Source organism: Bubalus bubalis, chromosome 14 (genome assembly GCF_019923935.1).
Source record: "Bubalus bubalis isolate 160015118507 breed Murrah chromosome 14, NDDB_SH_1, whole genome shotgun sequence".
Classification (NCBI taxonomy): domain Eukaryota; kingdom Metazoa; phylum Chordata; class Mammalia; order Artiodactyla; family Bovidae; genus Bubalus; species Bubalus bubalis.
In genome coordinates this window covers 65,605,101-65,621,996 of record NC_059170.1, presented here as the reverse complement: position 1 = coordinate 65,621,996, position 16,896 = coordinate 65,605,101, and the positions used below count along the sequence as shown (strand labels likewise).

General features: G+C 43.4%; 1 protein-coding gene across 10 annotated transcripts in view; it reads right to left on the bottom strand.

Annotated features, from left to right (window-relative positions):
* Window positions 1-15,926, bottom strand: part of CREM (cAMP responsive element modulator) — a 67,879-nt gene extending 51,953 nt beyond the window's left edge. For 9 of the 10 annotated variants that reach the window (XM_006063188.4, XM_044927374.2, XM_044927375.2 and 6 more), the window contains exons 1-2: window positions 15,790-15,926; window positions 3,954-4,053 (exon numbers count right to left, since the gene is read on the bottom strand). In XM_006063188.4, the coding sequence (XP_006063250.1) occupies window positions 3,954-3,997 (44 nt within the window). In that variant the 5' untranslated portion in view covers window positions 3,998-4,053; window positions 15,790-15,926. 10 annotated transcript variants of the gene reach the window in all.
* Between the last annotated feature and the right edge of the window lie 970 nt (window positions 15,927-16,896).

The window sequence follows — 16,896 nt, the reverse complement described above, 5'->3', positions numbered from 1 at the left end:
GGTATTATCTGGGCAAAGAGTGTAAGAGGAAAAACGCTTGGTCAGAGTTTAAAATATCTGGGATTAAAAGGGTTTCTTGGCCACAGAACTTTCTCTGAAGCTTGACTATTCCAGTTTGACTTGGGAAGGATGATGCAGATCCAGTCAACAGCATTTTCCAAAAGAATCATCCCAAACCCTTTCCCCACAAAGCGAGTCCTAAGCAGAAATGGTTTGGAAAGAGTGTGAGAAATGTTGTCTTATGCTTCTTCTTACACCTTTATTAAAAGCTCTCCAGGTTCTGTCAAGAACTTGAGTTTCCACTCAAACATTATCTTCTGAAAGGCCTTCCCCCTTTCAGAAACATTCCTTTAGCACCATCTACATGACAGACCCTGAGAATACAAAAGTCACAATCCTTGCTCTCAAGGACACTGTTCTCCACTTGGGCCTTAGTTTCTCCAAGAGTCCTCGGACAACCTGTCTTAGAATTGACACACACACTTGTAAAGGAAAAAAAAGCAGATTCCCAGGCTCGACCCCAAACCTACTGATTCAAACTTTCTAAGGGGTCTAATTTTTATATCTAAGAGATTCTGATAGCTATTAAAATTTGAGAACAACTTAGCTTATTGGTAAATGCTATTGGTTAGACCCGTAATGAACACAAATTGTGTGAAGGGTCTATGTATGAAATGCTAGGGGAAACACAGGAAAACTGAAATAGGCCTGAGGATGGGGCCATATGAGTTGTATGCTGAAGAAGGAGAGGGTAGAAAAGATCAGGACAACCAAGAGAGGAAGGAAAATACAGAGCATGTTTGGAAGACAGAGTAGCTGACTGCAGCAGACAATCTGGTGAGGCATGCAGGAGCCTGCTAGTTTTCATCCTTAACAAATTCTAAAGGGCAATATAGTTAGTTCTTCTTATAGAGGTGAGGGAAAGGAGACATAAAGAGGTTTAGAATCTGATTTTCAACAAAGGGATTGAGTGGCAAAGCCAAGTTTTGAACCAAGGTCTTTTCCCAAAGCATATTCTCAATGACCAAACCAAACTGCCATTCAATCTCTCTCACAACATGAGCTCACTTTATCTTCACAGCCTAATCTCCAGTCACTTCATTCCTTCCCACATTCTGCAATCCAGACTCCTTACAAGCCATGTCTTTGGTTGAATACACATCTTAATTCCCCAATTCTAATTTTCTATATCCGTACTTCTCTCTTCCTCGGATGCCCTTCAGTCTTTCTTTGTCCAACGGGCACATTTCTACTCATTCTTCAAAGTCTGGATCAAGGACACCATCTTTAAAAAGTCTATTCTGATAGCCTTGGGCAGAATGAGTCTGTCCTGAGTTCCCAAAGCATCTTGTGCAATCCCTCCATTTCAGCACTTGTCTAGCATATTCATCTGTCCACAAAGTTCTAGCAATAGTGTGAGGAACAGACACAACATCTTAGATTTCAATGTATTCCCAGTGCCTAGAATAGAATCTACCATAATCATTAAGTGAGGGAATTAATTAATCAACTATTCCAGAAGACTATAGGACTGTTAGGTGTTACTAAGATAATAAGAAGACGGTTCAGAGAGATTTGGTGTCTTTCTCCAGGGCTCACAGAAGACTGCATGATAGAGGGTGAACAGGAGGTCCGGTGTTTGTGCCTCCAGGGTTCCTCCCACAGCTGGTACCCTGAGCAGTACCCCCGTCTAGACACGTCTTACAGAAACGGTGTGCTGCTCAGTGTGCTGCCGCTGCTCTCACAGTCTTCACTCAGATGGGACGTACAGGCTCGAATTCTACCCCATGTTACTCTCCTGGAGTGCCTTGTACACGGCCCGGTACATGTCATTCAGTCCAAGTTTGTTACTAAATCAATTTATTTGAAAGTAAAAATCTACAGAAGAGCAGGTCAGTACTACCAATTTACACAGCCTGTCATCCTCAAATAAGTTCATTCTGCTGATCTATACCCAACTCCTCTCCAGTACAACCTCCTAAACCCACTAAAAGCCAACCCCAGACCAAGACTCGGGGCAGGAGATTCAACTAACATTCGCGTGCTCAATGTGGATCAGGCACTGTACTAGGCATTTTCAGACACTAACCCAGCAGGAAATAAAGGGCCCAGACCTCAGATGGAAATGACACATATCAACACTAATATCTGTAAATCAGTCTCAGCTAGTTCCAAAGGAATTTGTTTACCAAGTGTAAGAGACAGGCCCATTTAAATCTTGCACTGTTCACTTACCTACTTTACAGCAAAAATTAAAGAGGTGAATCATACAATATTTTTCCCCAAATCTCACTTTCTATACCAAATTTTAAACACAGTTGTACTAGTATTAATAATCTGTATATTAATTAATATATAATATTTCAATCTTAAATACAAATGAGAAAAAGACCAATTAGGAAATAGAAATTACAGAATATTTAAAAATAAACACATACAAAATGATAAAAACAAAAAGTTAAAAGTCCATTAAGCACTATAATCTACAAGTGAGCAAAATACTGGCAAACATTTGGTTCTACAATTCTAAAGAACAGATAAGGATTTGCTAACACAGGCATATTTAAACTTATAAATGATTAATGGTAGTAGCAACATGCTTATGAAAGTTAAATATTTCTTCTGAAATCTTTATTAGCAAAGCATTCTCTTCTCCAGTAGAAAAGCAAATGTTATCCCAACATGTTTTGAAAAACTGGGACTCGTTTTAATAAATGTTAATATAATCATTGTTTTAAAAGAACAGGATCCAACCAGTTGCACAATTTTCAAAGTCTTCTAGGGTGAACTGCCTTTAGTGCGGGTAGCACTGTATTTGCGGATTACTCTGTTATTTTCTAGGTTTTTAATAGAACATCTATGTCATATTTCAAAAACTCCCCAAAATACTAAACTACAGCAAACAGTACAGTACGGTTTATATATGTTTTATATAACACACTTTGAAGAAATGAATACAAGGCAGTATATTTGTAAAAATTATGTTTTTACAATTATAGAAATATTGAGATAATTAATGATCAAAGTTATTTTCACACACCTATGTACCAAGCACACAAAAGATATTTAAAAAGAAGGAAAAATGAGAAGAAAAAGGAAAAACAGTTTTGAAAAATTCTATCCTAGGTACCCAAGAAGATATTCTTAAAAGAAAGGAAGAAAAAAAAAGAAACAAACAAAGAAAAGACATACAAGCCAAAAATATCTACATGAAAAATAAAAGTAGTTTCCTAGTTATAATTAAAGTGTACAATTAATAACTTTGAAAATCTTGGTTGTATCCAATTTGCAAAGACAAATTATACAGTGGAGCAACTATATTTATCCATGCAAAACTTTTTCACCTGCTTAAAAAACAGAATCCAGCAACAAAAGGAAAAATGATTAAAGTTGTTTTTATTATCTCTTTTTAAATAGCTCTATTAAAACTGTCATGAAAAATTCATTTTCTTTTTGCTGCTAGACCCCACTGATGAACCAGAATGTCTCTGAAAATCACTAAAAGAGAATCTGAAAAATAATATTTGGATTTCCAGAAAACATTGGTAGAGATGTGCTGTTTTGCAACTTTAGGTACGGGTGTTGACTAAAGGCAAGAATGAAAATGAAAACTCTTCTCCACTTCCATATATATCATCTCCTTTCTAACTGAAAAGGCCAGTATTTAGAACAAGCTGACCATGAAAGACCACTCAACTCCTATGTTGCCTAGCACAACTCATGGGAGAAGACAAACTCCCTAATTGAACAGCTGAGCAATTTGGGTACATACTATTACAGTTTTATTTTAAAATGTATATATATATATATATATACATACACATATATATACACACACACCCATATACATACACAAACACATATACATATATACACACACCATTAATTTATCCATTTTAACTTTAAGCTAAGTAGAACTTTCAAAAGAATAGAAAAATAACATATCCACCTACCTTAGATTTGTCTTCATATATTTTTTCCTGCCACATTTGCTCATTATTAAGACATTTATAATCAATGCTTTGCTCCTTCTTGTTTTCTTCTTTATTTATCCTGCAGTAAAATTATAATGTTGAATTGGGGGATCATAATATTTTATTTAAAAAGAATTAAAATCTCTCACAACTACAGCAAAATACCCTAGTTTCATAAAACTAAAAATAAAAAAGCATAGAAAGCTGAAAATGATTGTATTTTTTTTTCAAACTTACTCCTACCCAATTTTCTTATCTTTGGAGGGAAAAAAATTTTCAGAAAAATTAAATTGTATGCTATTTACCAGATGATTTTCTATTGAACAGAGCAGTGCTGCTTGAAACATTTAATACACACTGCAATGTGCTTCTATCAGCTCTATTTTACAATGATAATAAACATTTAATAAACTGAATGAATTATTGTTTTCTCAAATTTCATTTCACTGAAACAAATTTGTCAACTGTTTTTCATATACCTTAACTTCAAAACTGGGTTTTGTTAAAAAAAATTTTAACTCCAAAAAGAATAGTAATTTTTCCTTTAAAATCTCCTCTGACAGCCTTCAATCTATTTTAAAAAGCTGTCTTAGACACTGTAGAAATTAAACTCCATTTATTTTTTTAACTAATATCTCTTTAAAATGTACATTTGACATGCTGCTGCTGCTGTGCTGTGCTCAGTTGTGTCTGACTTTTTGCAACGCCATGGACTGTAGCCTGCCAGGCTCCTCCGTCCATGGAATGCTCCAGGCAAAAATACTAGAGTGGGTTGCCATTTCCTCCTCCAGGGGATCTTCCTCACTCAGGGATCGAACCTGCATCTTTTGTGTCTCCTGCACTGGCAGGTGGATTCTCTACCACTGCGCCACCAGGGAAGCTCTCGACATGCTGAATGAAAAAAAAATCGACAAAGAAAAAGACCAAAGGAGAGCAGTGAGCTCTCAATTTATTTTAGGTTTGAATGGACAAACACTGGCATTCCTAAGTTTCTTCCGGGCATCTATGCCAGCAATGGGTGCTCTGCCACAAACAGGCTATTTTCAGGGCTCCCTCATAATGGCCCCTTTATAATGATGTTACACTGTCTCACCCAATTTGGAAACTGAGTTGGCAGTCAGGTGTGCTACCCCTCACTAGGGGCACTAGGATGATGATTGTTGTTGCCACCTGCCCCCAATCTACAATAGGGATGAGAAAAGGTAGGGCATTTGAACCAAACCCCCCGCGCCCGCCTCTGCCCTGACCCCAACCAGGCTTCCCTGGTGACTCAGTTGGTAAAAAATCCACCTGCAGTGCAGGAGATTGCCGGCAATACAGAAAACCAAGGTTTGATCCCTGGGTCAGGAAGATCCTCCTGGAGAAGGAAATGGCAACCCACTCCAGCACTTTTATTTTTTAATTTATTTTTTAATTGAAGGATAACTGCTTTACAGAATTCTGTCATTTTCTGTCAAACCTCAACATGAATCACCCATCAGTTCAGTTCAGTTGCTCAGTCATGTCCCGACTCTTTGCGACCCCATGAATTGCAGCACACCAGGCCTCCCTGTCCATCACCAGCTCCCGGAGTTCACCCAAACTCATGTCCATCGAGTCAGTGATGCCATCCAGGCATCTCATCCTCTGTCATCCCCTTCTCCTCCTGCCCCCAATCCTCCCAGCATCAGAGTCTTTTCCAATGAGTCAACTCTTCGCATGAGGTGGCCAAAGTATTGGAGTTTCAGCTTTAGCATCATCAGTCCTTCCAAAGAATACCCAGGACTGATCTCCTTTAGAATGGACCGATTGGATCTCCTTGAAGTCCAAGGGACTCTCAAGAGTTCAAAAGCATCAATTCTTTGGTGCTCAGCTTTCTTCACAGTCCAACTCTCACATCCATACATGATCACTGGAAAAACCACAGCCTTGACTAGACAGACCTTTGTTGGCAAAGTAATGTCTCTGCTTTTCAATATGCTATCTAGGTTGGTCATAACTTTCCTTCCAAGGAGTAAGCGTCTTTTAATTTCATGGCTGCAATCGCCATCTGCAGTGATTTTGGAGCCCCCCCAAAAAGTCTGACACTCTTTCCACTGTTTTCCCATCTATTTCCATTGAAGTGATGGGACCAGATGCCATGATCTTCGTTTTCTGAATGTTGAGCTTTAAGCCAACTTTTTCACTCTCCTCTTTCACTTTCATCAAGACGCTCTTTAGTTCCTCTTCACTTTCTGCCATAAGGGTGGTGTCATCTGCATATCTGAGGTTACTGATATTTCTCCCAGCAATCTTGATTCCAGCTTGTGTTTCTTCCAGCCCAGCGTTTCTCATGATGTACTCTGCATAGAAGTTAAATAAGCAGGGTGACAATATCCAGCCTTGACATACTCCTTTTCCTCTTTGGAACCAGTCTGTTGTTTCATGTCCAGTTCTAACTGTTGCTTCCTGACCTGCATATAGGTTTCTCAAGAGGCAGGTCAGGTGGTCTGGTATTCCCATCTCTTTCAGAATTTTCCACAGTTTATTGTGATCCACACAGTCAAAGGCTTTGGCATAGTCAATAAAGCAGAAATAGATTATATAAAACCCATTCTCCTTATTGATCAATTGAAGCAGTGTAGCAAGAAGCAAGCACTGTATGGACTCACCTTGTTCCCCAGGAGTTTGTAGAGGAGCTACCCCATGTCCGAGGTCAGGGGCGGGGACCGAGAGGAGCTACCCCTGCTCCTCGTCCGAGGTCAGGGGCGGTGGCCGAGAGGAGCTACCCCAAGCCCGAGGCCAGGGGCGGCAGCCGGGAGGAGCTACCCAACGCCCGAGGCCAGGGGCGGCGACCGGGAGGAGCTACCCCATGCCAGAGGTCAGGGGCGGCGGCCCAGAGGAGCAACTCCACGTGCAAGGAGCAGTGGCTGCGCGGGCTCAGGAGGGCTGAGAGGAGCTACTCCACGTTCAAGGTCAGGAGGGGAGGCTGTGAGAGGCATCAGAGGGCAGACACACAAACCATAATCACAGAAAACTAGTCAATCTAATTACACAGACCACAGCCTTGTCTAACTCAGTGAAACTAAGCCATGCCATGTGGGGCCACCCAAGTTGGGCGGGTCATGGTGGAGAGGTCTGACAGAATGTGGTGCACTGGAGAAGAGAATGGCAAACCACTTCAGTATTCTTGCCCTGATAACCCCACGAACAGTATGAATCAGCCATAGATATACATATATCCCCTCCCTTTTGAAACTCCCTCCCATCTCTGTCCCCATCCCACCCCTCTAGGTTGATACGGAGCCCTTGTTTGAGTTTCCTGAGCCATACAGCAAATTCCTGTTGGCTATCTATTTTATATATGGTAATATAAATTTCCACGTTACTCTTTCCCTACATCTCACCCTCTCCTCCCCTCTCCCCACTCCAGTATTCTTGCCTGGAAAATCCCATGGACAGAAAAGCCTGGTGGGCTACAGTCCATAGGGTTGCAAAGAGTCAGATATGACTGAAGCAGCTTAGCACAATAAATAAATTGGCACCCAAGGTACACCAGCCCTTGTGCTAGGCACCCAGACACAGATAATAAGATGTCTCTGATCTCCAGGAACTTGGATTCTAATGAGAAAGACAGACATTTAAACAAGGAATAATGATAATATTATCTGAATAATGATGATGGGCATGACACCATCCAGTAGTACTTGGGCCACCTGATGTGAAGAGCCAATTCATTGGAAAAGACCCTGATGGTGGGAAAGATTGAGGACTGGAGAAGGGGATGATAGAGGATGAGATGGTTGGATGGCATCACCGACTCAATGGACATGAGTTTGAGCAAACTCTGGGAGATAGTGAAGTACAGGGAAGCCTGGCGTGCTGCAGTCCATGACGTTGCAAAGAGTCAGACACGACTGAGCGACTGAACAATAACATGACACCATCTAAGAGGGGAGAAGTAACTCCCAATTTCTCTTGGAAATACCATTTTCTTGAGTTTAATTTCTGAGTAAGTAATACATTATCATTTGAATCTCAAGTAGAAAAAGGCGTTTGATCAAGTCCCAGGACCAGCCACCTATTTCCTCTTCCCAGCTTCCTGCCACCCCTGCCACCAGACATCAAGAGAGAAAACGATTAACCTCACAACAGAACAGTGACCATCAGTAAAACCTGATCCTGATTCAGGCTCATCAAAGAATTATTTCATTCCCAGTACTCTCTAGAGAGTCATCACTGATTGCCTGCTTGCAACATCTAAAGCAAAATGGAGAAGGAAATGGCAATCCACTCCAGTGTTCTTGCCTGGAGAATCCCAGGGACGGGGAAGCCTGGTGGGCTGCCGTCTATGGGGTCGCACAGAGTTGGACACAACTGAAGTGACTTAGCAGCAGCAACATCTAAAGCAATGATTTTTAGTCTCTATCTTCCTTAATACACCTACAGCATTTCCTACTCCCTAAACTTTGTCCTCCTTGAACTCTTCAGGGCACCACATTCAAGCTTCCCTTCCAAGTTATCCAGTCCTTTGCCCCAGTCTCCTTTGGCCCACTCTTTAAGGGTTGGTGTTTCCATGCTCCCAGTCACAAAAACCACAACACTCTCCCTCAAGACTGCTTCATCCCTGTTAGATGAGTCTCAAATCTCACCTCCAGCCTGACCCCTCTCTGGTCGAATGCTCAGGAGTATCCGACTCTTTTGCAACACCATGGAAGTTCCTCTGTGCATGGGATTTCCCAGGCAAGAATCCTGGAGAGGGTAGCTATTTCCTCCTCCAGGGGAATTGTTCTGACCCAGGGATCGAACCTTTGTCTCTTGTATTGGCAGTACCACCAGCGCCATCTGGGCCTATGTGTATCTGCCTATTTGACATCTCTTAACAGTTTGTTCACAGATCCTCAAGCCTGAAATATTTAAAACTAACCTCAACTCCTTTGCTCTACATCTCCCTTCCTGCTATATTTTTTATCTCAGTCGGAGACTGACGTCACCATGGCCTCAGGCACCGTATCTGGGTATTCTCTGCCTTTACTCCCGCTTCCTTTGTCTGTCCCCAGTTCCTGAGGAGGCAGTGCGGTCTAATGGTCATACGTAGCAGCACAGTGTGCGATATACACAGCACAGCACTGCAGGCTGATCTGGGTGTCAACTTGAGTTCTAGCCCTTATTGTACTATGGTTTTTGCAAGAAAGACAAAACTGAAGTCCCACTACAATTAGCATGGTCAAAATGAAAAGAACGTGGAATAAAGGGCAGTGCACCTCTAAGGGAAATTTCTATAATGATTCATTCTTTAGTGTAGAGCCTAGGCTCCTGCGCCACTGTCAATGCATGAATCATTATATCTATAAATGAAACAAAATTTCTTTTCATATTATCTTTTCATTTTTGGTGCCTAGTGTTAGGAATACATATAACAGCTACAGTGTTTTGTATCATCTAAGATGGTACTGATGTACTGACAAAGGATTCATCTTGTCAATTTATAGTATTGATAAATACAGTACAGTCCTATAAATGTTTCTCTTCCTTATGGTTTTCTTAATAACATTTTCTTTTCTCTAGCTTCTTTATTGTAAGAATATAGTATATAATACATATAACATACAAAATACATTTCAATTGACTGTTTATGTTATTGGTGAGGTTTCTGGTCAATAATAGGCTATTAGCAGTTAAGTTTCGGAGAAGGCAATGGCACCCCACTCCAGTACTCTTGCCTGGAAAATCACATGGATGGAGGAGCCTGGTGGGCTGCAGTCCATGGGGTCGCTAAGAGTCGGACACGACTGAGCAACTTCACTTTTCACTTTCATGCATTGGAGAAGGAAATGGCAACCCACTCCAGTGTTCTTGCCTGGAGAATCCCAGGGACGGGGGAGCCTGGTGGGCTGCCATCTATGGGGTCGCACAGAGTCGGACACGACTGAAGCGACTTAGCAGCAGCAGCAGCAGTTAAGTTTTAGGGGAGTCAAAAAGTATATTGGGATATATACTAACACCTCTAACACCCATGTTGTTCAAGAGTCAACTTCAATTACCCAAGCCCATATATGTGAAGTTGACAGGGATGAGCCTATGATTATTATGTATTTTTAGGTGAAGATGAGTACAGGAAAAACAAAACATACAATAGTAACAGGAAATCATGCCACTTTTAACTTTTTGTAATCTTTGTGAAGCAAAACTGGAATAACTTTCAAATAATTTTTACACTTCTCTGTAAAAATACAAGTGGTCAGGAATAGTTTTTGTAAAAAATTATTTGAAACTTGCAAATACTGTCTTTACTATTTTGAACATGAATCACTCAGAAAATCAAGCAGCATTCTAACACAGATTCAAGACCACCCAGTTTAATTGCTTCAGATACCTATTAAGCATGTATGCATGCTCAGTCACTCAGTTGTGTCGGACTCTGCGATCCCATGGGCTGCAGGCTGCCAGGCTCCCCCTCTCCATGGAATTTCCCAGGCAAGGATACTGGAGTAGGTTGCCATTTCCTCCTCCAGGGGATCTTCTCAACCAAGGGACTGAACCCATGTCTCCTGCATCTCCTGCATCGGCAGGCAGATTCTTTACCACTGAGCCACCTCAGATATCTATTATTATTTAAGAAATATTAACTCTTTACTAAAATCACCAAAGGATTAAAAATTATTCAAGCATCTCATTCTCATTCATTCCCCCCTGGTGCCTGCTTTTGTCTATTTCAGTCAATGAACAGCAGAATCTGCTGCTAAGGAGGAAATGAAAAATGAAATTCAAATAATCATGGCCTATCTCCTCGTCTCCAAGTCCCCCTTCCCTGCCCCAGCCCCAATTCATGAAAGGAAACAAAACTTTCTATCTTTGGGGGGAGTTATTGCTTGACTAACAATCACTGTAGGGTTTTTCAACAGCATGCTCCATTGCTGCACTTTAGGTATATTTCAGAAACCCTTACCTTCATGTAAAGTACAACTACATTGACCACTAATTAGTAAATCTGGGAAAGAGTAGGTAAGACACTGGAATTAGCTAAAGTTTATAGAAATGAATTTCAACGTTGTGATACTCAGGTTGGTCCTATCTTGCGTATACAAACAAAATTAGTGTCCAAGTGCAGACACGTGTCTAAATAAGTTAAACTTCACTCCTCCGATAATTTTAAGAAATGCAAAAGCATCCCAAGTGTGTATGCGTGATACATAGTTGTCCCAATGCCAGAGCTGGAAACTTTCATGATAATCAATGCTATGCTATAAATTACTAAATTATTAAATAATTTTTGTGCTACCAGTGGAAAAAAAATTGAAGCTGTTTGAGAATGTGAACAAAACTCTATGACATTTGACATTTTGAATTAGGATGTTCTAATTTTAAGTCTGCTGAGTTTAAAAAAAAACAAAAACAAAAATGTTCATTAAGATAACTTTGAAGAAACTGAGTTTACTTTCAGGAATCCTCAAAAGTAAAAATATTAGAATCACATGAACCCCACTGTTAAAATTTAGCAGGATTTCATTTTGACATTTGATTGGTCTGTTCACTGTTCACAAAGTGTGCGTGAAGTTGCTTCTCATTTGGGGAGAGAGACTTCAGGAGAGCCTCATAAAAAGTTGCTAGTAAGGTTTTCTTAGAGGCAAGCCTCCTTCCTCACAAGTGAGACAATTATTTTAAACAGTTCCAAATAACCTTACCAGCCCATGCTTCTTTTCAAAACTGTTTTGCATGCACCTTGCCAGTAATTTCCTGTAATACTCCTGGGATGGTCAGTCAAGAGATTTGCAAAATAGGTATTTTTAAAATTTGCTATAATTGAATTATACCATAAGACTCAACTTGTCTTCATGAGTAATATTAAGATAAATCCCCAGTAATGTCATCCTTAGGTTATTCTCTTCATTCTCTCTTACTTTCTACTGGATATCCTATAGCATCATTAAAAGAAAACCCATGAAGGAAAGATTTAAAAACAGGGCACTGTTTATTGTGCAATTCTCATGGTAAACAGTATTTTACATACTTTGTGTGCTTTAAAAGGGAATTAACAAAATGATTTAAAATGTATATCTCAGTTTCTTCAAAGTTATCTACATGTGTATAATGGATGAGAAACACTTCCCCTGAAATCTATATTTTTACAATGTATATACCTGTACTGATAATATTGAAACTAGATTCAATGTAGGATCCTAACTTTTCTCAAAGATGACTTTTATATGGGTCAACAGCAATCCCATTAAGTAGAAAATTAACAGGATTCAATGACATTTCAGGTTTCTTTCCTTAATGACCAATACTGATTGCCTGTCAAAACATCAATGGTGCAGTTGTTAAGTGTTTGCATTGTTCAGTTTTATTTTTCAAAGTTTATCTAAATAGGCCAAGACATTTAAGTACATTCCCCAGTTGAACTGGCCCAATATTAACTCGTAGAGAACACGAGGGTGGAGAAAACAGGATCAGGAATATATGTCTATACTGATAAAAGATTCAGTCAGGATTCCTTTTGTATGTTAACCTGAAACTCTTCCCTACTATTCATGAAATGTCCATAATTCTAAACATGATTTCATATTTTAAACATACAATGATTTGCCTCAGTAGGAAACTAGTCTATGGAGTCCGGAATTTGTTAAATTCACCAGATTTCAGGAAAGCTTCTGGGGCAATAGGGAAACAGAAAGACTAAAGCATTCTTCTTTGTTTACACATTCAATAAAAATTTATTCATACACTCTTACAAAATGTGTACACAAAACATCCATGTAATTACAACTTCACACTCACCAAAGGAACTCCAGGTTGAAGAGCAAGTCCTTGTGCAAGCATTAGCTTACTCTTAACTATTTTACAGATGCACCAAAAATGTCTGTCATTACCATCACTTAACATGACAGTTTTCATTCCAATCCCAAAGAAAGGCAATGCCAAAGAATGCTCAGACTACCGCACAATTGCACTCATCTCACACACTAGTAAAGTAATGCTCAAAATTCTCCAAGCCAGGCTTCAGCAATATGTGAACCGTGAATTTCCTGATGTTCAAGCTGGTTTTAGAAAAGGCAGAGGAACCAGAGATCATTAATTGCCAACATCCGCTGGATCCTGGAAAAAGCAAGAGAGTTCCAGAAAAACATCTATTTCTGCTTTATTGACTATGCCAAAGCCTTTGGCTGTGTGGATCACAATAAACTATGGAAAATTCTGAAAGGGATGGGAATACCAGACCACCTGACCTGCCTTTTGAGAAACCTATATGCAGGTCAGGAAGCAACAGTTAGAACTGGACATGGAACAACAGACTGGTTCCAAAGAGGAAAAGGAGTACGTCAAGGCTGAATATTGTCACCCTGCTTATTTAACTTCTATGCAGAGTACATCATGAGAAACACTGGGCTGGAAGAAGCATAAGCTGGAATCAAGATTGCTGGGAGAAATATCAGTAACCTCAGATATGCAGATGACACCACCCTTATGGCAGAAAGTGAAGAGGAACTAAAGAGCGTCTTGATGAAAGTGAAAGAGGAAAGTGAAAAAGTTGGCTTAAAGCTCAACATTCAGAAAACGAAGATCATGGCATCTGGTCCCATCACTTCATGGGATATAGATGGGGAAACAGTGGAAACAGTGTCAGACTTTATTTTTTTGGGCTCCAAAATCACTGCAGATGGTGACTGCAGCCATGAAATTAAAAGACGCTTACTCCTTGGAAGGAAAGTTATGACCAACCTAAATAGCATATTGAAAAGCAGAGACATTACTTTGCCAACAAAGGTCTGTCTAGTCAAGGCTATGGTTTTTCCTGTGGTCATGTATGGATGTGAGAGTTGGACTGTGAAGAAAGCTGAGCCCCGAAGAATTGATGCTTTTGAGCTGTGGTGTTGGAGAAGACTCTTGAGAGTCCCTTGGACTGCAAGGAGATCCAACCAGTCCATCCTAAAGGAGATGAGTCCTGGGTGTTTTTGGAAGGACTGATGCTAAAGCTGAAACTCCAATACTTTGGCCACCTCATGCAAAGAGTTGACTCATTGGAGAAAACTCTGATGCTGGGAGGATTGGGGGCAGGAGGAAAAGGATGACAGAGTATGAGATTGGCTGGATGGCATCACCGACTCGATGGACATGAGTTTGGGTGAACTCTGGGAGTTGGTGATGGACAGGGAGGCCTGGTGTGCTGCAATTAGTGGGGTCGCAAAGAGTCCCACACAACTGGGCAACTGAACTGGACAGTGGTCTCAATGTTTACTTATCCAGGATCAAACCCATTGAAATATCTTCTCAAAAACTATGTCTGGATCACCAAGTAGCTCTTTAGACATCAGTATTTTTACTGCTGCTGCTGCTGCTGCTAAGTCACTTCAGTCATGTCCGACTCTGTGCGACCCCATAGACGGCAGCCCATCAGGCTCCCCCATCCCTGAAATTCTCCAGGCAAGAACACTGGAGTGGGTTGCCATTTCCTTCTCCAATGCATGAAAGTGAAAAGTGAAAGTGAAGTCACTCAGTCGTGTCCAACTCTTAGCGACCCCATGGACTGCAGCCCACCAGGCTCCTCCGTCCATGGGATTTTCCAGGCAAGAGTACTGGAGTGGGGTGCCATTGCCTTCTCCGGGTTTTTTTTTTTTTTTTTACTACTTCTTATAAAAAGGCCAAAACACATTGTTTGCAGATTGCCTTTCTTTAGTGGAAAGCTGAGCACTGAAGAATTGATGCTTTTGAAATGTGGTGTTGGAGAAGACTCTTGAGAGTCCCTTGGACTGCAAGGAGATCCAACCAGTCCATCCTAAAGAAAATCAACCCTGAATATTCATTGGAAGGACTGATGCTGAAACTGAAACTACAATACTTTGACCACCTGATTCGAAGAACTGACTCACTGGAAAAGACCCTTATGCTGGGGAAGATTAAAGGCGGGAGGACAAGGGGACGACAGAGGATGAGATGGTTGGATGGCATCACCGACTCAATGGACATGAGTTTGAGTAGGCTCCGGAAGTTGGTGATGGACAGGGAAGCCTGGTGTGCTGCAGTCCATGGGGTTGCAAAGAGTCGGACACGACTGAGCGACTGAACTGAAGTGAACTGAGTGGGGAAAAGTTCCTTTTAAGTTCAAAGATTCAAAGACTGTGACTTAAGAGGGGAAAGCAGCTTGTTATTCAAAAGTTGCATGGCGACTAGGCCAAAGATGTGGTACCCACAGGGGAACAACCAGAGAACACGACCTTCCTGTCTTCTAACACAGTCTTCACCTTGGACCTCCAGCCCTGCGCATCTCGGTTTGTGTTTATTTCCAAGGAGGGTGGCTGCACTCCCAGGAGCCCGGCGAATGAGGCGGGGAAGCCAGAGGTGTTCGGAAGCCGCTTGGTGAGCCGCTCGGTTACGGGGCCTCCGGTGTGGGCCGAACTGGTTCCGCCAGGCGGCATCGCTCACCCCCGGGCCGGCCGGCCGCCGCTGCCCGAGCCGCGCAGGGAGGGAAGCGGCTCACACTAGGGATCCGGGTCCGGCGGAGGGAGCAGTGAAGACGTCCGAGGACGCTCGTCCCTCTGAGTCCGCGGTCTGGACCGCGGTCGCCTGGCTGGCTGGTCCCGGCGCCAGAGGGGCACGGGAAGGAAGGTGGCGCGCCTTCCAGAAGCACCTCTCGGTCTGTCTAGGGTTGCGAGGATCGGGGACGGCGGCTCCGGCGAGCGAGCGAGCCGACCGACCCGCGTTGCCCGCCGGCCCTCGCCTCCCAGGAGCCGGAGCGGCGGCCCCTCGGAAAAAGCCCTTGAGGTGCGCGGGGCAAACGGCCCCCGGCTACCCGCCCCGCCCCCGCTCCGGCACCGCCGCCTCAGGCCCCGCGGGTCCCGCCGGCCGGCGCGCCACTTACCCGCAGCGAAGCGATTTACGTAGCGGACCTCGTCACTGCTTACGGACGCGAGGAGGTGGGACGACGAGCCCCACCGGGACCGCCGCCGGCCCACGTTGCCCCACGTCAGTGCTGATGCGGCCGCGGCCTCCCCGCAGAGCGCGATCCAACGCGGCGTCGCAGCCGCCCGCCCGCTCGCGGCCTGGAGTCCGCGCGTCCACCCACCCGCCCCGCTCCGCGCCTGTCCCTGCCCAGTGGACGCCGAGGAAATCCACGCTCGAACCCCGCCCCCTGCCGGCCGCCGGTGGGAGTGCGGCGCCGACAATCCAACAATTGAATGGAACGAGGCAGTGGGGGAGGGGGATGAGGGGCGGGGCCTGAGGGCGGGCTGGAAGGAGGGGTCTTAGGTGGGGAGGAGGGGGCCAGGGGCGGGGCCTGGAGAAGGAAGTAGGCTGGGCGGGGACGAGGACCGCGTTGCAGGCGGGTTCTGAGGCCGTGCGGTAGAAACCAGAAGATACCTGGTGGCACCTGCTCTAGGAAGTCAATCCTTAGAAAACTGCTAACCCAGGTGGTCCCGTTGTGTGTGCCGAAGTGGTTTCCCTTTGGATTTCCCCAGCTGCCAGGCAAGGCCCAGGAGCACATCCTACCGACACCACCCCGCCGCCGCCGGCCAAGAGCCCCGGAGACCCCGCCCGCCGCCGATCCTCGGCGACCTTGCCAGGGTCCCGGGGACCCCATTTGGTGATTTCACGGAGGACAGGAAGGCTTTTTGGTAACAAGCAAAACCCTCGCCTGGAAGAGGGGAGAGTCTCGTTTTCGTCTAGCTGGAAACCCGGGGTTTTCTAGTAGTAGGGGCGGTCCCGGCCGATAAAACGGTCACCTGTTGTGTACCAGGAACCCTGTTATAACGGTGACCCAACGTCCGACCTTAGGTTCTCAGTAGTGGGTCACACCGAAAACTGCCGTCAGGGACACTATTTGAAAAGTTGCTGAGTAAAGAAAATAAGAGCATAAGCCACGTAGTGCAGGTGGAGAAGGGCAGCTTTGAGAAATAGTAGGATCCCAGTGCGGTTCTCCCAGAAGGGGAGAATCCTGAACTGTTCAGTGCTAGATTGTTGCCATTCCGAC